Consider the following 21,268-nt stretch of genomic DNA (forward strand, 5'->3'; position numbering starts at 1 on the left):
AATCTCTGTGAGGCTAGGTGCTTCCTCTCACTCTGAGGCCAGACAAGGCAGCCTGGCTACTAGAACATATCCCACAGACAGGCAACAGCTTTTGGGATAGGCCCCATCCCAGTTGTTCGGAACCCATATGAAGGCCAAACTGCACGTCTGCTATGTATGTGCTGGGAGTACTAGGTCTAGCCCGTTATGATCTTTGGTTGGTGGTTCAGACTCTGAGAGCCCCAAGAGTCCAGGTTAGTTGACTCTGTTGGTCTTCCTGTGGAGTTCCTATCCCCTTTAGGCAGCAATCTTTCCTCCTATTCTTCCACAACAGTCCCCAAGCTCCATCTACTGTTTGGTGGTGGATATCTGATAGCTGTCTGAGTCAGCTGCTGGGTGGAGCCTTTCACAGGACAGCCATGCTAGACTCCTATTTGAAAGCATAGCAGAGTATCATCAATAGTGTTAGCGATTGGTGCTTGTCCATGGGATGGGTCTCAAGTTGGGCCACTGCACTAGGTTTCAAAAAGATGCAGCCACTATTGAAATATGTGTGGAGAGGTCTCAAGGAGCTACAAATGAGTCTGCCATAAACCCCAGCTATACTACTCGTTACATATGTCCAAGGGACTAGGCATCCTACTTCACAGACACTTGCTCAGCCATGTACATTGCTTTTGTATTCACTATATCTAAGAAATGGAAGCAACCTTAATTGTTTTCAACCAAACCAAACCAAACCAAACCAAACCAAACCAAACCAAACCAAAAATCAAATAATGAAAACTGGGTACACATACATGGAATACTCTTCAGCTATAAAGCAAAATGAAGCACTGAAATCCCAAGATAAAATTATATTGTGTAAGGTAACGTAGAACCACAAAGAGAAATGACACATGCTCTCTTATTTGTGGTTCCTATCTCTGGATCTTTATGTGTACACTGTAGCTTATATGCATATTATATTCTTATACATACATATATATGAATGAAAAGGAAGCTGGACCCATGAAATGTTAACCTTATGGCTGCTTAAACAAGACCCAAAAAATGAAAACAGTTGGTATGCCAATATGGATGGGAGAAATCTCAAGAATTCACACTCCTAGACGAAGAACTACAATCAATTAATGATCACTGTGGTGGTTTGAAAAAGAATACCCCCCATAAACTCATATATTTGAATGCTTAGTCATCAGAGAGTTGAACTCCTTGAAAGGATTGGAAGGATTTGGAGGTGTGGCCTTGTTGGTGTCACCATAGAACAGAATGTAGAACTATCAACTGCTTCTCCAGCATCATTCATGCCATGCCTGCTGTCATGTTCCTTGTTGTAATGATAACAAACTAAAACTGTGAAATTATAAGCAAGCCCCCAATTCAATGCTTTCTTTTTTCCTTGGTTATGGTGTCTCTGAGCAGCAATAAAACACTGACTAAGAGTGCTAAGAGTGGGCAAATCAGCCTTCTCCAGAAACAGTCAGTCACATGATAGATTATTTAATCCCAAGACGTCAGATCTAAACACATAGACATATTAGTAACATTAAAGGGACTCATCAGATTGTATTTATAAATGTATGTATGTCTGTGAAAATAAAGAATAAGAAGCCATGAATTTGAGAAGGTGTCATAGTTGGACACAGGAGATGTTGGAAGGAGGAGGGGGTGGGGAATGATGTAAATATAGTACTTACACATGAAATTCTTAATAAATAATAAAATTTGAAAATGATATGCCTGTTTTGAAATACTTTGCTATTTTTGGATTGATCCCAGAACTTCAGGCATGCTGTATAAGTGTCTTCCCATGAATTGTTCAAATGGCCTGATTTCCATTTTGGTTTTTACTTTAGGCCATGAGTTACTTAGACATACATTAATTTTTCCTATTTAAAGATTTTGACATTTTCCAGGGATTTATTGTGATTTCTCATTTAATTTCATGGTGCTTTAAAAACCCAGTCTCAAATATCATTTGAAACCTGTTAGCATTATTTTTTTTTTTTTAAGATTTATTTATTTATTATATGTAAGTACACTGTAGCTGTCTTCAGACGCACCAGAAGAGGGCATCAGATCTCATTACGGGTGGTTGTGAGCCACCATGTGGTTGCTGGGATTTGAAATTCGGACCTTTGGAAGAGCAGTCGGGTGCTCTTACCCACTGAGCCATCTCACCAGCCCACCTGTTAGCATTATTAAGACTTATTTTTTTTTAACCAGGCAGTAGGGACTGCATTGGTAAATGTACCACGCACATATAAATCAGGCATAGATTCTACTATTGGTTGTAGGAAGTCATATAATTATCAAATAGATTAAGTTGGCTAATCTATTCTTGAAGTCTGTTTTCTATTTTCTTGTTCCCTCAATATTTCAGAGACAATGTTTAATTCCTGACTTTCAAATGCTTTTTTTCATTGAATTATAATTATTTTGCTTCATGTAGTTTGAAACACTGTAATACGTAAAAATTCACCACTTAAAAATTATGTATTTTAAGGCTGGAGGAAGTTGGGCCAGAGCAAGTGGGACCAGAGCAAGCGGAGGTCCTGAGTTCAATTCCCAGCAACCAGTGCTCTTTTTTTGTTTCCCTTTCCCTTTCTCCCTCTTGCTCCAGACCCTGCATGCCCCAGTCTTCTCCTCCCCACCCCTCAGCGCCTGCTCGCTCCAACTTACTTTCTTGTTTTGTTTTTTGTTTGTTTGTTTGTTTTTGTTCTTTTTTAGTATTTATTTATATGAGTACACTGTCGCTGTCTTCAGACACACCAGAAGAGAGGGCATCAGATCCCATTACAGATGGTTGTGAGCCACCATGTGGTTGCTGGGAATTGAACTCAGGACCTCTGGAAGAGCAGTCAGTGCTCTTAACCTCTAAGCCATCTTTTTTCTTTTTTCTTTTAATACCTTTTGGATTGAATTTTTGAAGTGTTAATCTCACTATTTGCTTAGCTATCATTTTAATGACTGTTTTAAGGGTTACAGTGTATTTTTTTAATGTATCAGAATTCACTTTTGAATATAGAATAAAATATTAAAAGTATGTAATCCATGTCTCTCTGGTCTTTGTTCTGTGATTGACATATATTTTTCTGATGTGTTATAAATCCTATGTGTCATGAGTTGTAGACAACCATAAAGCCCATATTCTTCCCTTCTCCAAGACTGACCGTTAGCATTTCATGACTTTTGTCCCGGTTTTAGGTTTCATTTGTAAAGCTCGTGCCTGTTACTCTGTTTCCATTGCTGTTACTTCATTTATGGAACTGTAGCCTTATTGTTTCAATGGCAGTTAGTGATAAAAGTTCCACTTGACTTGTATCCAGAGAGTAGTTTTTAAGTTGTCTGTGTTCCTTCTCTCCTCAAAATGAGAAGGTTCATTCTGCAATACCTTCTGTGGCTACGCAGCCACCTTATATTCATTTTAGGATTTTCCTCAGGGATTTGCAAATTTTAAGAAAAATAATTTTATTAAAATGAGTGATTATCTGCGTTACGTTGCTTCTGTTAGATTGTTAGACATATGCAAGCATCTAAAATGTATACTGATTATTTGTGGAGTACCACTAAATTTATATATTTATCAGTTTTTTATATATTTCATAAGTAATTACTGGATGCCTTTGATAGGCTAAGCCTCAATGGCCCAATTTATTCATACATATATAAAACCTCTTTTATTTATTTTTATTTTTAAAAATTTATTATTATTAATCATTCCATTCATTTACATCTCAAACGATATCCCACTTCCCGGTTACCCCCTCCTCCACCCCACTCCCCATCCCACATCAGCCCTCCTTCCTCCCCTTTGCCTCTATTTGAGTGCTCTCCTACTCCCCCACACTCAACTGCCCCACGGCTCCATCATCCCCCTACTCTGGGGCATCAAACCTCCCTGGACCAAGGGCCTCTGCTCACTTTTAGACAAGGCTATCCTCTGCTACAAATGTATCTGTAGCCAAAGATCCCTTTAGGTACACTCCGTGGTTGGTGGTCTAGACTCTGGGAGAACAAGGCAGTCTATGTAGTTCTTCCAATGGGGTTGCAATCCCCCTCTGCTCCTCTAGTCCTTCCTCCAGCTCCCCCACCAGGTTCCCTGAGTTCTGCCTGATGGTTGGCTCCAAGCATCCACCTCTGATAAAGCCTCTTTTGCCATTAAAATATGCTTTCAGCCCAATATGGCTGTTCATGACTGTAATCCTGGAAATTGTGAGGCTGAGATAGGAGGATCATTGTGATTTCTAGACTAGCCTGGGGTGTAGAGTGAGACCCCATCTTAAAACCGGAAGCATTCATGATATTCTTTCAAACTATATCAAACTAAAACTCACAAATATTAGTATCTTTCTAATTAAGTAATACTTTCAGCTGCACTATAGAAATGCATATTAGAAAAAACCGACTGACTCAGAATGTTAAATGACAAAATCACAATAATAGTGATCTATACATTACTGGAACAGGATCAAACCTCTTTTTTTAAAAATTCTTTATTCTTTATTTTTTTTTTACAGTCTAGTCTTTATCCCCCTCCCTGTCTGCCCTCTGAGTGCTCCTCCTCATCCCATACCTCCTCCCCCCACCCCACTCCCATCTCCAAAAGGATGTCTCCACCCCACCAGACCCCACCACTCCCTGGGGCCTCAAGTCTCTCAAGGGTTAGGTGCATCTTCTCTGACTGAACCCAGACCCAGCAGTCCTCTGCTGTATATGTGTCAGGGGCCTCATACCAGCTGATGGATGCTGCTTGGTTGGTGGCCCAGTGTCTGAGAGATGTCAGAGGTCCAGGTTAGTTGAGACTGCTGGTCCTCCTACAGGGTCACCCTCTTTCTCAGCTTCTTTCAGTCTTTCCCTGATTCACCCACAGGGATCAGCAACTTCTGTCCATTGGATGGGTGTAAATATCTGCTTCTGACTCTTTCAGCTGCTTGTTGGGTCTTTCAGAGGGCAGTCATGATAGGCCCCGTTTTGGAGTGCTCCATAGCCTCAGTAATAGTGTCAGGCCTTGGGACCTCCCCTTGAGCTGAATCCCACTTTGGGCCTGACATTGGACCTTCTTTTCCTCTGGCTTCTCTCCATTTCCATCCCTGCAGTTTTTTCAGACAGAAACAATTATGGGTTGGAGTTGGGTGGCAACTCCGTCCCTCACTTGATGCCCTGTCTTCCTGCTGGAGGTGGGCTCTATAAGTTCCCTCTTCCCACTGGAGGGCATTTTATCTAAGATCCCTCCCTTTGAGTCCTGAGAGTCTCTCACTTTCCAGGTCTTTGTTATATTCTAGAGGGTCTCGATGCCTTCTACCTCCTACCTCCCTAAGTTGCCTCTTTCCATTCTTTCTGCTGGCACTCAGGGCTTCAGTCCTATTCCCTCACTCCTATTCCTCCAAACCTCTTTTTGAACATTCTTTTTCTCTGTAAACACCCCTAAGCTTACAGCATGTACCTTGCTAGGATTTTGTTGCCTGTCTTTTTTTTTGGTGAAGAGTGGAGAAAAAGAAGCTCATTACATTAGCTACAGAAATGATACTTAGGAAAATGCGTCCAAAACCTTAGACCCTTGCTTTCTATTACCTGTTCTCTTCATGGTTTGCCTTATATGTCATGTGCCTGTTAGAGGCCAGGACACTTTGGAATGAAGCATGTTTGTGGGTTTTGTGACCTGGGGTTTGTGACTTTTCTTGATGGGTATTTTCACCTGCTAACTCCTTCTCATGTGACAGTCTAAAGTGGAGGGTGACAACCATTCTATATCATGACCAGGTGACAGTCTTTGCAAAGGAGCTACACTTTCTATTTTTACAAGTACTTAACATTGCTACTATAATATAAAACCAGCCGTAAACAATGTATAAGTGAATTAGCATTTTGTGTTCAAATTAAAATTTATAAACACCAAATTAAAATTCCATATTTTTGTTACAAATATTTTACAACCATTCTTACAGCCCCCACAAATAAACATTGGGCCAGAATTTGATCATGAATTATTTACTATCCTGTTTCAGAATCTTTTTGTTGTTGTTAATTGTTTTTTTTTAAAGAAATACTTTTTTTAAATCTACTTTTTACTTATTCACTTTACATCCTGTTTACTGCTCCCTTCCCGGTCACTCTCTCCCACAATCTTTCCCCTATTTCCCCTCCTTTTCTCCTCTGAGTGGGTGGGGGTTCCCTGTATATCTCCCCACCCTGCCACTTCAAGTGTCTCTAAGGCTAGGCATTTCCTGTTTCCTCTCCCACTGAAGCCAGACAAGGTAGCCCAGCTAGAAGAACATATCCCACAGACGGGCAACAGCTTTTGGGATAGTCCCCACTCCAGTTGTAGGACCCACATGAAGACCAAACTGCACATCTGTGCGGAGAGGACTAAGTCCACCCCATGTATGCTCTTTGGTTGCTGATTCAGTCTCTGGGAGCCCCAAGGGTCCGGGTTAGTTGACTCTGTTGGTCTTCCGGTGGAGTTAAATTTTAAGTTTATATTTGCAAAGTATTGCGTGCCTGGTATGCACAAGGCTGTGTTCACCACCCAGTACCACACAAAAAAAAAATCAATTTTCATGAATAAAAATTTACTTTTTTTTTCTATGTAATTAAAACCCTGATACACTGACATGGACAACTCAGTATGTACAGAACAAAGTTCTATACATTCCTGAGTTTCAGGTTAATGCGGGCTGTTTTGAGCAACTGTCTCTTCAGTGAGCTGTTGCCTCATACATCTGCTCAGCTAGAGAGATAATTGCCCCAGATAAGCAATCTTTAGCAAAAAGATAAACAGAAAGGAATCTAGCTGCAGGTGCAGAACAGGGTTCAACACAATGAGCATTCCAGAGTAACCAGCGAGAATCTCTCACTTTGGAGCTCTGTGGCTATCTGTCCGGGTCTGGTGTTGGAACCTAAGGGAAAGGATGAGAGAAAGGCACAGTAAAGAAGTATGGACCCATCCTTTGTCCCACAGGACCTTTGAGTAGAGAACTCTTACATGCATCCCTTTAATAACTGAAAGCATTTCAGGGTTTCAGATACCCACATGCCAAAAGAATGAAAAAAACTGAAAAAGCTCTCAAACTTACTACCTCATTTAGCTCATATAGCATCCCTGAGTTGACTATTATTTTACTCTCACTCATAAGCATAAGGGTAGATATTAGCTTATCTCTTATTATATTTCTCAGCCACATACCTGATGATAAACTAGAGCTGAGATTATGTCACAAGTCTGAAAAGTTCTCGTCTTTCATAAGGTTATCATTAAAACTACTTTTGAGTTTTAAAAGATTTCATGCATTGATGACTGAAACAGATAAAGATACTTACACCCAACCATTGGACTGAAGTCAGAGACCACTATGGAGGAATTAGGGGAAAATTTAAAGGAGCTAAAGGGGAGGGCAACCCCATAGGAAGATCAGAAGTCTCAATTAACTTGGACCCAGGGGGGAAATCCTAGAAACTGAGTCACCAACCAGGCAGCAAACACCTGGCTGATCCAAGGCCCCAGGCACATGTAGCAGAGGACTGCCTGGTTGGGCCTCAGTGGGAGCAGATGCACCTAATCCTGAGACCTGAGGACCTAGGGAGGAGGGGACAGAGAGGGAGCACCCTCTAGAAGGCAAGGGAATGGGGTGAGGAACTGTGTGTGTGTGGGGGAACCAGGAAGGGGGAGAAAAGCTAGAATGTAAATAAGTAAAATAATTAATTTTAAAAATTTAAAAAGATTTCATGCACAAGTGTTTTGGCTGCATGCGTCTGTGTACCACATGTGTGCCTGGTGCCCAGAAGTTATCAGACTGCCCCAGACTAGTTACTGATGGTTGGGAGCCACCCCTGGGAATTAGAGCTGCATCCTCGGGTAGAGCTAAGACATCTCTTTATTATTGGATATTTTTATTTTTATTTCAAGTGTTATCCCCTTTCCCACCCCCTCAGAAGTCCCCTATCCCAACCTCCCTCCCCCTGCTTCTATGAGGATGCTTCCCCTCCTACCTCCACGCCCTTGAATTCCCCTACCCTGAGTCATCAAACCTCCACAGGATCAAGGGCCTCCCCTCCCAGTGATGACCTACAAGGTCATCCTCTGCTACATATGCAGCTGGAGCCATGAGTCCCACCATGTGTACTCTTGGGTTGGTGGTTAAGTTCCAGGGAGCTCTGGGGGTACTGGTTAGTTCATATTGTTGTTCTTCCTATGGGGCTGCAAACCCCTTCAACTTCTTCAGCCCCTTCTCTAACTCCTCCATTGGGGAGTCATCTCTTAACGCAACTAAATTCTTCATTAAATAATGTGTTCAACTTCGAAAATAAATATAAGGGAAACGTTTTTCAGATCTTCCCGTGGTGAGCACTACTTACTCCACTCATGTGGCTGTTCATACTCTTATATAAAGAAAAGATGAGTACAGAGGATGCCTTTTAAATCTGCTTTATTAGGTTCACAATAGGTAATACGGATCTTCCCATGCAATTGATAAATTCTGCTAACAAAAGAATTATAGGCCGAGTAAAAAACACAAGTTTCAATTAGAAGCTGGTAACAGGGAGAGATCTACATAAAAAGGAGTAACCTCAAAATTTGTACATCACAAGGCAGGGGTCCCCATGTCATCTTCAGAGAAAAGCTCAGGACTCAGGGCATGAGGCAAAACTCATCATGGTGGTCATGATGAGGCGGGTCAGTGCTAACCGCCCGCAGGCTGTGGCTCAGCTGCCTTTCCCTCAGCTTCTCCATGAGCTGTCTCACATCACCCCCAAACCTCTGTACGTTCTCCTCTCTCATCCTTCCCTGGGGCTCCCCAACCCTCTGCATCAGGTCCCATCTATAGTGAGCGATGGGCTGCCGAACCCGGAACCGCCTGCGACCTCCTCTAGGTGCACAGTTTTTGCCAGCCTCGGAGGTCAGGGCCACAGCTGGCTCCCTTCTGATGGTATCTTGTGGCTTTTCTTCCTTCTCCTCCTTTTTCTGATGGTCATTCTCCATGTTGAGATTTTTCACGCCTTGATCTTTGGACTCCATTACTCCTAAGAAGCAAGAGAAGGAAAAGATTTCTTCGTGGATTGATCACTAACGAGGACAAGAGTCTCTGCTTTGCACCATTCAAAATTCATTTCCCCATCTGAAAGGTCCGTAGCTCTCAAGAGGGTTGAAATCTGGCCCACCTCTTCCCCAAAGCCCACCGTGTTTCCTGCAGATATATCTGATGCATCTGCGTCATCAAAATGGAAGAATAGGATGGGAGAGATGAACCCGGTAAAGGGGTGGCAAGCAGGCCTCTGACCTACCCAGCTCTGCGCACATTCTCTTTCCTCCTCTTAGTCCCCAGCCCTGCCCCTGCACCTACCTGGGCCTATCCTTGCCTTCTCCTCTTTCTAGAGATGCTCACCACCAGGTGCGCCGCGAAGCTTCTGCTTCTCAGACCTGCGATCAACCCAGAAGGATGGGTGAGTAGGTGGGAGGGAGGACCTGTGGCGCTGTCCTGAGCGCCACCGCCCAGGCTCTTCCCGCCGCCTCGGCCGCCCCCATCCCTCCACGCCGACCCTGGGTCTCCCCCCCCCATGCAGGGATGCCGGGGTCTATGGGAAGCTGTCGCGGGGCGCATGCTCCTACTCCCCGAGGGTCTCCGCCCGGGCCCGCCGCCCCCTCCCTGTCCGGCCGCGCCGCTGCGCACACCAGGACGGCCACCTGCAGCCTCGGCCTGCGCTGCCGACGGCCCGGGTGGCGGCCACGGGACCCCGACGACGGGCTCCGCGGGTCCGGTCCGCCGTCCCCCTCACCTGCTCCGCTCTTCCTCCTCCTGCTGCTTTCCGCGCCGCCCGGGCCCGCGTGCTCTGCGCCACCAGGAGCTGCGCCACCAGGAACAGGTGCCTCCGTTAGGGATGGCGGGCTGGAGAGAGTGAGCGAGGGCAGGTCCGAGACCCAGCGAGGGGTGTGAGCCTGCGTGGGCTAGTCACGTGCCACTTGCGTCAGAAGCCAAAGCTCCGCCCCCGGCCCCAGCCCCTCTTTCCGCCCCCAGTGTCTTGCTGTGCAAAGTTCAGGTCCCTTCTTCACCTCTGGGTCCCTTTAAGGTCTCCAGCTTGGGCCCTGTCTCTCTGAGCCCTGGGCATTTCATGGCCTGACAAAAAGAAGGGCAGTGGGTGCTCTGTGGGCTGCTGGCCATTCCCAGTTCTCTGGGGGATTGATTTTCCCCTCTCCCTCTGTTCCCAGGTTGTGCCTCCTTTCTTCTGTTGTCCCCTGGACTTTTCCTTTTTACTTCCCTAAAGTATGTGGGGAAAAGTTAGTCAAGAAGTGGGCTTGTGTAGATTTAAAAAAGCTGCCTCCCTCTGTCCCTCCCTCCCCCTCCTCTCTTCTCAGTCCCTCCCTCCCCCTCCCTTGGAGACAGGGTTTCTCTGTGAGTCCTGGCTGTCCTGGAACTCACTCTGTAGTTCAGGCTGAACTGGAATTCAGAGATCCGCCCGCCTCTGCCACCCGAGTGCTCGGATTAAAGGCGTGTGCCACTACCACCTGTCTGATTTTTAAAATTTCTTAATGGAGCCCCATAGTAGTGCTCTTCGGGGGATCACGAAAAGCACCTATCTTTTATATGCAGTGATAGTAAGGCGGGGAGAGGCTTTTGATTTGAGAATAGGGCAAGCATGGGAGGAGTTAGAGACAAGGGGCTTGGGAAAGGAAAAGTGATGTAATTATATTTGTGTTAAAATTTTTGAAAAGAAAAGGAATGGCGCCTCTTGTTTGTAAAAACCCAGCACTGGGAGAACTGAGGCAGGAGGATTTCCAGTTTAACACTGGCCTAGGCTGGGGAGATCTTGTCTCATTAAAAAAAATAGTCTTATTTGAAAAACAGGATTAAATTTGGGGGAAAAAAAGCCAACCATCTGTCTCTCCTGCTAAGTCATTATATAAATATAGACTCCACAGGCAGCAGCTGCTGTTTTTGGACCTTGGAAAAAGGACAGGGCAGCTGATGCTCCCCTTGTGAGGGGCCCCTAGACATGCAAGGCATTTTCATGAGGTGAGCCAGAATTTACTGTGCTGTAAAACCTCGTCAGATTTTCACAATGAAAAGAAATGAACAAATCTCTTTCAGAAAGTTCTGCTTCAAGTGGTTCATATGTATTTGCAAGTCAATGAGCATGTATTTAAATAATCTTAAGTTACATACAGTAAATCTATTTCAGGACCAGCTTTGGTGGCTGAGAGGGCAGCAGGAGTAGTGAACAGGGAAAGGCGATCCCCCAGAGAATTGGGAATTCAGTGCAGGAAGGTTTCGGGTACATAATTAACCAACAAAATACACTTTTCTTTGGTATTCTAGTCATGAGCAAGTGGAAATTGAAACTCAGAAGTATTATGTATACACTTCATGAGCTTTAAATGTGAAGGTTTTTTTTTTCTTTCTTTCTCAAGACAGGGTTTCTCTGTGTAACCGTGATTATCCTGGGACTCACTCAATAGACCAGACTGGCCTCAAACTCAGAGATCTGCCTGCCTCTGCCTCCTGAGTGCTAGGAATAAAGATGTGCATTACCACTTTCTGGCTAAAGGTGAAATGCTTAGAAGTCAGCTATATATGAAAACTAAAACAAGGATGAGAGCATTCAAGACATACAATAACATGTACACGTTTTCTTTTTGTAGTATTGGGATAAAACCTGGGGCTTCCTGCATGGTAGGCAAGCATCTTACCATTGACCTGCATCCTCGGTCCAAGATAGTCATAGTTAAACTGTGTAATTTAAAATTTAACATATTTATCAACAGATAAAGGACTATCAAGATAGAGACTGTTTTCCTCTGTGGAAGAAGTTATCTTGTCAGTCATACAAAAATGGTCATGTGTATATTGTATAGCTTATGTTTGCTTATTCTGGACATCATGGAACAAATCATCTAGAACACACTCCTCTTTACCTGGTAGCTTTCCCTAAGCATATCTTTTGAGATTCATCTGTCATTGCTTGTGTGAGTAGCTTGTTATTTCCTTTGATTAGTAACATTAGTTTCTATATCACAATCCTGCACTTACTATCCTACTCCCAGAAAATGTGGTCTGGCTTCATGTTATGATTCCATAGGATGCGTAGTGTTCACAAAGGCAACCTCTTGCTATCCAGTCCTGTGCTTAGCTGAGTTATACCCGAATCTCATGAGGGACTGCACAATCTCCAAGGGCCCTTGGGCCTCTGCCATAAATGGTGATATGAGCTAATATAGTCCGTTGGAGTAATTTTTTGTGCATAGTAATATTCTTGTCATGGTAAATTATTAAAGCATAAAAATTTCTTGGCTGCAGGCAGTACTCTTGTTACTGCCTAGCCTGTTGCAGCAGTGCACTCATTCCAAATGTTTGGCTTTATTAATTGGTGCGTGTGCTTAAGGCAGAGAACACCTTTTGGGAGTCAGTTCTCTCGACCCACCTTGATATCAAATCCATCAGGGTATTAAACTGAGGTCATCAGACTTAGCATCAATTTCCTTTTTAACCATTGAGCCACCTCACTCAGCCTCAGTCTAGTTTCGTTTAAAAAATTGTCAGCAGGCATGGTGGTGCACGCCTTTAATCCCAGCACTTGGGAGGCAGAGGCAGGCGGATTTCTGAGTTCGAGGCCAGCCTGGTCTACAGAGTGAGTTCCAGGACAGCCAGGGCTACACAGTAAAACTCTGTCTCGAAAAAAAAACAAGTTGTCAAGCTGTCAGAAAGATATAAATGTGTACCTTCTTTTTATAGGACCATATAATGGCCATTTTCTATTCTTATAAATGTTCAAAATATTTGATATAGTTACTTTAATTTTTTTACATCCTATTTATAGAAAAAATATCTAAATATCTGGAAAGATTTGTTGATACTAATATGTGTTACAGGGAGACTGGAAATACAGTTCGGTTGTTAGAGTGCTTGCCTGCTGTGTACAAAGTCCTGGGCCCAATCTTCAACACCATATAAAACTGATTGTAGTTGCGCACATTTAGAACCCCAGCACTCAGGAGATAAAAACAGGAAGAATCAAGTATATAAGAATGTCTTTGGCTAGCTGGGCAGTGGTGGCGTACGCCTTTAATCCCAGCACTTGGGAGGCAGAGGCAGGCGGATTTCTGAGTTCAAGGCCAGCCTGGTCTACAGAGTGAGTTCCAGAACAGCCAGGGCTATACAGAGAAACCCTGTCTTGAAAAACCAAAAAAAAAAATGTCTTATGCTAGCTACATAGTGAGTTTGAGGCTATCATGGGTTATATGAGATATTTTCTTTAAAGAAAACCCACACATTTTAGTAATAGAAATGCAAGAAAAACAGACTAGAATATACCCAAACATAGATTAATTGGCTTATATAAATTATTACCTTTAATATAATTTTCTACAAAGCAACAGAAAATATTACCATATAGTAGAATTTAATGAAATAGTATTAGGTAAGGAAATAGAAGGCAAATTATCACCAGGGATAATTAGCAGCCATGGCTAAAAGTAGTGTTCCCTGAACTCTGGCAAGGTTGATGATATAATAAAAACACAAAGTTTTCTCCATTTGTGTTTAATATTGACCAGGCGAATATCAGTGTGGATAAAGTAAATATGATCACTCAATATTTGGTGAATAATTATGTCATAGTTTAACTTATATAATTTTGATTATTTTGAGACGAGGTGTTATGTGCCCCAGATTGGCCTTGATCTTTCTATATAGCTGAGAATAATCGTGAATTTTTTTAATCTTCTGATCCTCTTTCCTCTAACTCCTGAGTACTGAGATTACAAGTATGTGCCAGGTTTTATGTACTGCTAAGGAATAAACCCAGGCCATTGTGCATACTAGGCAAGCATTTGACTTATTGAACTACATCCCCAGTATAATTTTGATTATATCTTTAGTATGAATGTCTCTTAATGTGTGTGGCTTAGTTAGGGTTTTACTGCTGTGAACAGACACCATGACTAAGGCAACTCTTATAAAAACAACATTTAGTTGAGGCTGGCTTACAGGTTCAGAGATTCAGTCCAGTATCATCAAGGTGAGAACATGGCAGTGTCCAGGCAGGCATGGTGCAGGAAGAGCTAATAATTCATCTGAAGGCTGCGAGCAGAATACTGGCTTCCAGGCAGCTAAGATCGGGTTTTATAGCCCATACCCATGGTGACACATCTACTCCAACAAGACCATTTCTACTCCAACGGGGCCACATCTTCTAATAGTGCCACTCCATGTGCAGAGCATAAAGAAACCATCATAGTGTGTATGACTTCAATGGTGTATGAATATGTTAACAACATTAAGGAATGTTGATGAACTTTGACACCATGACCTGGAAATAAGTGGGGAAAAATCCTCAAAATGACATCTCACTTTGGTAGTATATGCCTGTAATCACAGTGCCTGGTAGACAGAGGCAGGAGAGTCAGGATTTTAAGGTTAGTCTTAGCTACATAGGAAGTTTGAAGCCAGCCTTGGCTACATATGATCCTGTCTCCAATAAATCAAAAGTCCTTGGAAGAATGCAGAGGAGAGTTCCTGGGTTTGTGTCATAAAGTATTTACACAAAAGCGCTTTCAGACAAAAACCAATAAACAGCCCTAAAGATGGAGTGAAGGAACCTCTACCTATGCTATAAGGATCTATGGCTTAGGTTCCTTTGACAGGTCTCTTCCATACATTTCATCCTAAATTTAGGTCCTGCCTACCTTTTGTGATGTGGTCCACATATTTCCTAAAGCCTTTTCTATCTGGGGCCAGCCTAACCATTGGCTTCTCTTATTACCTACTGATCCAAACAGCCCACTCCTTTCAACCTTTCTCTAAACCACCATCCAGAGAGGATATCTTCTCAGCTGTGTAGAACTTGCCTCTAAGAATGTAGTCCTGGGCATCAGGAGAAGTCAAAGAGTAACTGTTAACTTAGCGTGCATAAAAGGATGGCAGCTGTATGTAGAACTTAGAAGAGAATGTTGTGGCCAAGTGCCACAGACCTCATTTTAAACCCTGAGCTGACTCTTGTGCATAGCACTAACCAGATAAGTGACCTTGCACACCTTACATAGATATCTCTGGAGGTGAAAGAGAGAAAATAGAAGAAAGAGTACTAACGAGTCATCTGCCCTAACAGTTCACATGTAAGATAAGGACACAAACTGGGAAGGTGTCAGACGCAGCTGTTAAAATGAATAAAAGGCATACCGATTATCAGAGGCATGAGAATTAGACAAGGCACATGAAGGGTGACTACAAAAAGTAATCAGACTCACTGGGTTTATTAATGCTAATAGCACAAGATCTAATTTAAAGATGAATGTCAGTAATTGTCAGAGAATGAAAGGTGAAACATGGTCCCTGTAGACTTATAAACACCGAACAGCATCATCTAGACAAGGGCAAAATATTTGTTATAGGCACAGTTTAAAACCATGTAGGTAAATGTCTATGTGTGTTTTGATTTCAAAAGTGCATTGCATATGTGTACGTATGTATATACATGTATAAGCTTGTTGACCTATATTATATATATATATGTATGTATGTATACACTCACAAGTATATATATATATTCATTCAATATTTCATTCCTGTTTTCCCTCAGTCCATAGATAATACCCATCGAAGATGAATGTGCAACAGAGCTAAGGCGACCAAGAATATTCTATCTAGCCTATCACTGTCTAAAGTACTTCCAGGGCTGTTTATAGCCATCAATTTCCTCATGTGTGGTTGTGACTGCAAAGGAGCATGACTTTCTTGGGTAATACAAATTTTCACATAATAAGAATGATTTCATGATGGCATGTGCTTGCTATTACTCATTTGAAATGGCTTTTTTCATATGTGTATAATTTCTTGTATGTGTCCGGGCAGTGGTGATGCACACCTTTAATCCCAGCACTCAGGAGGCAGAGGCAGGTGGATTTCTGAGTTCGAGGCCAGCCTGGTCTACAGAGTGAGTTCCAGGACAGCCAGAGCTACACAGAGAAACCCTGTCTTGAAAAACCCCCCAAAATTTTTTTCTTGTATGTAAACAACATTTCTACAAGTAAAGAAGTAATAAAAACAAACATACACCCTCATAAAATCACATCTATTGCATTCAAGTTTAGTATTACCCCAGAATGTCACACGTCTTTGTAGTCAATACTCCAAATGCCCTTCATTCCAGGAGGCCAGTATTCTAACTCCTGGAACTACAGGCTGAGCTTTCAGATGAAGAATGCTATGTAAGTGGAATTATACTGCCCGTACTCTTTTGTGTCTAGCTTCATCTTAATGGCTGTCTTCATCAGTAGTTTGTACTTATTTACTGATTCACTATATGCTTAGTTATCTGTGATAGCCAACATTTTCAGTTTGACATGTTCTAGAATCACCCAGGCAACAAGCTTTTAGGCATGCCTTCAAGAGCTTATCTAGATTTGGTTTGATTAAGGTGGAAAGACCCACCTTACCTGTGGATAGTTCAATTCTATGGGGTTTGATCCCGCACTCTATAAGGAGAAAGCTAACTGATAGCATTTGTCTCTCTTTGTCTGGTCGTTGCAAATGCAATGCATCCAGCTGACCATCGCTTCTGTTTCCATGACAGACTTTATTTTTAACCTACCAGCTAAAAGAACTCCCTCTCAGTTAGGCATGATGGTACATGCCTTTCATCTCAGCACTTGGGAGGCAAAGGCAGGAGGATCTCTGTGCATTCAAGGCCAGCATGGTTTATGTAGTGAATTCTAGGACAGCCAGGGCTGTATAGAGAAACTCTGTCTCCACAAAAAAAGAAAAAGAAAGGAAAACAGAAAGAAAGAAAGAAAGAAAGAAAGAAAGAAAGAAAGAAAGAAAGAAAGAAAGAAAGAAGAGAAACCCTTCTCATTAAGTTGCCTTTGTCCCATATATTGTCACAGTAATAAGTCAAGTAAATAATATATTATTTATTTCTGAATTACAAATTGAATGTTGTATTTATCCATAGTGATGAAAAACAACACCCCTTTTCATGTCAATTTCTGAGGGCCTTTGAACTAGACAGTTTAGTTTGGATGGTTTCATTTCAATGTCTCTTACAAGACTGAAATGAAGGTGTTGGTAATGGTAGTGTCCTATTAGCATTCAATCACAAGAAGATCCATTTCTTAAATTACAGATGTGTTAGTAGTTTCTAGTGAGCTGTTGGGCTAAGAGCCTCATTTCTTCTCTGGCTGGTCACTAGCTGGTTTCTCTTTTAAAGCTAGTCATTCCTTAAAAAAGAGTGCAACAAAGCTCTATTTTTCAAAAGATCGATTCTTCTGCCCACTTAACTTTTTTTTTTCTGGAATCATTTACATCAAGCTTACTAGTAGTGATTACATTCACAATGACCTATGGCATTCTTAATAAACAAGACCAAAGAACTTTTCGTAGCTCCCCCCATTGCTTATTTTCATGCAAACAAATCCATTTATATAGGTAATAGAATCCTTAGCAGAAAATGTTTGGTATGATGGGTGTTGTTTTTTTGTGACTAGCTGAATAAAAGTCTAGAAAAACCTAGGTGGGTCAGAAATGTTTGAGAGAAACAAACCAAAAATATTCTCAATGTGGGTAACCGTTTTTAAAAGTATTATGTTCAGGGCACAACCTTCAAGGGAATATAAAAAAATACAGCATGGCACAATCTGTGAAAATGTGAAATCGATGATAGATAGTAGATATTGTGATTGACTTCTGAGATCTGCATATCTAAGCACAAAATGCTGAAGGATTATAGTCTTAGTTATCCATGCGACAGAAGGACTTCACCTGCTCCAAAGCCTCCGTGAGAGGGCATGCTCCAACTGCTCTGTACATTTTGAGCTTCTAAAAATGTGTCCGCCCGAAAGGTCTATATTTATATTCTGACTTCATTAGCTGGAACAGGTGCTTGGGTCTTTTTATCTTCCTATTTTTAATCTTTTTTCCAAATATGCATATCTTTACTATATTTCAAATGATGAGACTTGTGTTTATGGAAAATTGAAAATAGGAAGATATCAGGGAAAGGTAAAAATAAGTAAACCCAATTTTGACCTCATTACCTAGTTTATTTTGTATCTTCCAATTTGGCTTCAAAAATTAGACTATAAGGAAAATGATATTTATGCTGGAGGGAAGGGTGAGTAGAGACAAGACTGCTACTTTCCTGTTCTTGCAACCCAGATGAGGACAAGTAATCCTTTCTCTCAAGAGCCCTAAAAAAGGAATGATGGTTAATATAACCGTGGGAAGACACAGCCTCTCCCTGGTAATCAGAGAAAGGCACATTCCATCCATAAGGAGAAGGGGCCACTTTCGACCTCTGAAATTAGCAAAGGCAAAAATGAGTGACAGGGCCTGGTGTGCTGGGGGTGGGAGGTTAGTAGACTGGACTACTTCTGCAGTAGTGCTGATGGGAGGGGAAAGTAAGGACCAGAGTTGGAAGATGACATAATCCTCACGTGATTAGAAGCTGACGTGAGCCCAAGGCGTTATATATCCAGGTTTCTTTCTCCTCTGGGTACGAGGTCTTTACTGCCCTGAATACTTGTGGCCAAGGAGAAGAGAAGGTAAATTCCTTAAATCTCAGCAGACTGGTATACAGAAACCACCAGGAACCCTTGGATTGATAGTGGCTGAATGAGAAGAGAATCCATCTAGACTTGTTTCCCCATATGTCTAATTGGGAGATAGCTAATTGCATATGTTTTAATTTTTAATTACATTTATCTATTTGCATGCATGCTTGTGAGTGCATATTTCACTACATATGTATGGAGAGGTCAGTGCAAAATTATGTAGGAGTTGGTTCTCTCCTATCATGTGGATCCCAGAGACTGAACTAAGGTTTTCAGACTAAGCAGCAAGTGCCTTTACGCATTCAGCCAGCTTGCTGGTCCAGTTGCATATTTGGAAAAAAAAAGGCAGGAAACATGGAGAAGGGTTGAGAAACATCTAGCAATCTAGGGGTAGGGTTGCTTTTGTCCTGGGAAACTTTGCCTTCTTCTTTGTCTTTCTCCAGTGCATTGGAGAGCATGGTAGCCCTGAAATGTGAGTTAATGCATGGAGAAAGGCTGAAATCATGGGATGGAGTCAAGAAATATTGAGATAATTTTAAAATGGTTTACCTCATCCAATGCTAACCTGCAATGATGGGGTCAAAATAGGGAATGGAAGATTCTGAGTCTTACAAGGGCCAAGTCTGGGAGTGAGGATGGGCGAACAGGCACTCAATTCTAGACTAATGGATAGCTATAGGAAAAGAACCAGGCAGTAGAACACTTGAAACTACCATAGTGAGGAGAATCCCAGATTCTGGATAATTATAACATATGTTTGGTCTCAATACTCTGTTCCCTGATCCCTTGTTTTGTTTGTAGGTCCAGGAATCTGTGTTCACGGATACCATCTGACAGGAAAACAAGCAAGAAACTATCCTGCGTTTGTACAGGTTAGTTTGTGGGATTTTAATAGGCTGGGGTTCTGAGGGAGTTGTGAAGGGATAAAGCTGGGTAAAATTTGCAGCTTTGCTTATTTCCTGGCAAAAGAGTGGGATGGGATTGAGGAGTGGGGAAGAAAAAAAGGAGATTTGAAGGTAAGCTGAAGAAGAAGCTGAGGTATTTTCAGTTTTTGAAAGCTGGAACAATGGGTCTGTCAGGTATGGGCAAATGAATTCCAAGAGGAAGGATTCAAAAGTAAGAAGGTAATCTGTCTCTTCATTTTCTCGCAGGAAAAGACAAAATCATGCAAAAGTCCTGCAATGAAAAAGAAGGAAAGCCCAAGGGCAGTGAGGCAAAGAGGGAGGATGAACAACCCTGCGGAGCACTTGAAGGCCAGCGACTGGAAGGCAATTTCAGACAGAGGTTGCTTCAGTCTCTTGAAGAATTTAAAGAAGACATAGACTATAGGCATTTTAAAGGTGAAGAAATGACAGGAGAGGAAGAAGAGATGGAAAGGTGTTTGGAAGAAATAAGAAGTCTGAGAAAAAAATTTAGGGCTCTGCATTCTAACCGTACCCATTCTCGGGACCATCCCTTTTAAAGCAGTGGCCTCAGAAATTATTTTCTGTTATTAATGTTCCCACTGCTTTCTGTTTTCACAAATATTTGCTATCATTTCACTTTTATAACTCAGTTTCGGCTACAGCCATGTATAAACCTCATGCTGTCCACATCTCACCTTTCAATCTCACCTCACTGACTTAATAAGAAATTTTGTTTTTCTGAAAAGACAATCATCTGGTAGTTTATTGTAAACCCCAAACTGCAAGCTAAAAATCATTATGTGTATGCTGTATGTGTTCACTTATGTATGATACCATGCCAAAGAGCTTATTCTGTGTGATCTGGATTCTCTTTCTTACTGTCCACAAAATGAATATATTCATACCTGTATTTGTAATATTAATTTTGTATCACAAAAGGAAAACAATTAGACATGAATGAAATTGGTTTACCAATCGCGTTAGGAAAGCAGTGAAGCAGCAAACTGTTAGTAACAGAAGTATGAGAAAGGCACGTCAACTGTCACCTGCCTTTGGATTTCTTAGCCAGAGGAATAAAGTGACCATTATAAAATGTTTAAGACTTGATCATTTCATGAAGAAACTGTTCACTTCACAGAGATTTTTGTATAGAATTGCTATGGGACAGTAGCTCTGCACTATGTTGCTGAGACCTCATTTGTTCATGCACATATAGAAATCCAGCTTGTCTAGAGCCATCCATTAGAGAGAGAACACTGCCAGAAGGCAGAGGTGGGGCCTTCCATGCCAGCACTCAGCTTTTGAATCGCTGTGTTTTCTGCACATCCTGCCTTGGTCTTTTGCTCTCTGGTAGCTGCACAGTTGCTGATGCACTGGGGGAGCCTTGTGTTTCAAGACTTCACCGAGTTTCCAATGAATTGATCTCTCAGTGTCTTCTTTTTTTTTTTAAAGATTTATTTATTTAATTTATATGAGTACACTGTAGGTGTCTTCAGATGCACCAGAAGAGGTTAGCGGATCCCATTAGAGATGGTTGTGAGCCACCATGTGGTTGCTGGGAATTGAACTCAGGACCTCTGGAAGAGCAGTCAGTGCTCATGACCGCTGAGCCATCTCGCCAGCCCCCTCTCAGTGTTTTCTTAAACCTCTGCTTTCTAGTGATATTTAAAACAGGTGGCACTGCTGGAACACTGCCAGTTCCACACTGTCCTGGGACATATTTTTTTCCTAGATACATATTAAGAAGTAGAATTGTTGAGTCATAGGTTAATTTGCTTTAATTATTACAGGAATTTCTAATCTGCTTTTCAAATAAGGCCATTAACAATGCATAAGGTTTCTT

At 42.0% G+C, this 21,268-nt stretch overlaps 3 protein-coding genes across 3 annotated transcripts; 2 read left to right on the forward strand and 1 right to left on the reverse strand.

Annotated features, from left to right (window-relative positions):
* Positions 1–8,391: 8,391 nt before the first annotated feature.
* Bex1 (brain expressed X-linked 1) lies at positions 8,392–9,933 on the reverse strand. The gene is made up of 3 exons (NM_009052.2): positions 9,757–9,933; positions 9,324–9,400; positions 8,392–9,003 (listed from the first exon to the last, which is right to left on the reverse strand). Exon 3 carries the CDS (start codon positions 8,996–8,998, stop codon positions 8,612–8,614), a length of 387 nt encoding a protein of 128 aa, NP_033078.2. The 5' UTR covers positions 8,999–9,003; positions 9,324–9,400; positions 9,757–9,933; the 3' UTR covers positions 8,392–8,611.
* On the forward strand, positions 9,339–9,897 carry LOC115489115 (atherin-like). The gene is made up of 2 exons (XM_030251536.1): positions 9,339–9,423; positions 9,544–9,897. The coding sequence occupies exons 1-2, from the start codon at positions 9,358–9,360 to the stop codon at positions 9,877–9,879; spliced, it is 402 nt and encodes a 133-aa protein (XP_030107396.1). The 5' UTR covers positions 9,339–9,357; the 3' UTR covers positions 9,880–9,897.
* An 8,527-nt stretch (positions 9,934–18,460) lies between the features above and the next one.
* Tceal7 (transcription elongation factor A (SII)-like 7) lies at positions 18,461–20,520 on the forward strand. The gene is made up of 3 exons (NM_001127169.1): positions 18,461–18,511; positions 19,322–19,392; positions 19,672–20,520. The coding sequence occupies exon 3, from the start codon at positions 19,686–19,688 to the stop codon at positions 19,980–19,982; it is 297 nt and encodes a 98-aa protein (NP_001120641.1). The 5' UTR covers positions 18,461–18,511; positions 19,322–19,392; positions 19,672–19,685; the 3' UTR covers positions 19,983–20,520.
* The last annotated feature ends 748 nt before the right edge of the window (positions 20,521–21,268 follow it).

This window comes from Mus musculus, chromosome X, assembly GCF_000001635.26.
Source record: "Mus musculus strain C57BL/6J chromosome X, GRCm38.p6 C57BL/6J".
Classification (NCBI taxonomy): domain Eukaryota; kingdom Metazoa; phylum Chordata; class Mammalia; order Rodentia; family Muridae; genus Mus; species Mus musculus.

Excerpts from the sequence above, each read along its gene's own strand:
- Bex1 (NM_009052.2), bottom strand. The coding sequence starts at position 8,998 with ATGGAGTCCAAAGATCAAGGCGTGAAAAATCTCAACATGGAGAATGAC.
- LOC115489115 (XM_030251536.1), top strand. The coding sequence starts at position 9,358 with ATGCTCACCACCAGGTGCGCCGCGAAGCTTCTGCTTCTCAGACCTGCG. Across the intron at positions 9,424-9,543 it reads CGATCAACCCAGAAGGATGG|GGATGCCGGGGTCTATGGGA; the intron begins GTGAGTAGGTGG and ends CCCCCCATGCAG.
- Tceal7 (NM_001127169.1), top strand. The coding sequence starts at position 19,686 with ATGCAAAAGTCCTGCAATGAAAAAGAAGGAAAGCCCAAGGGCAGTGAG.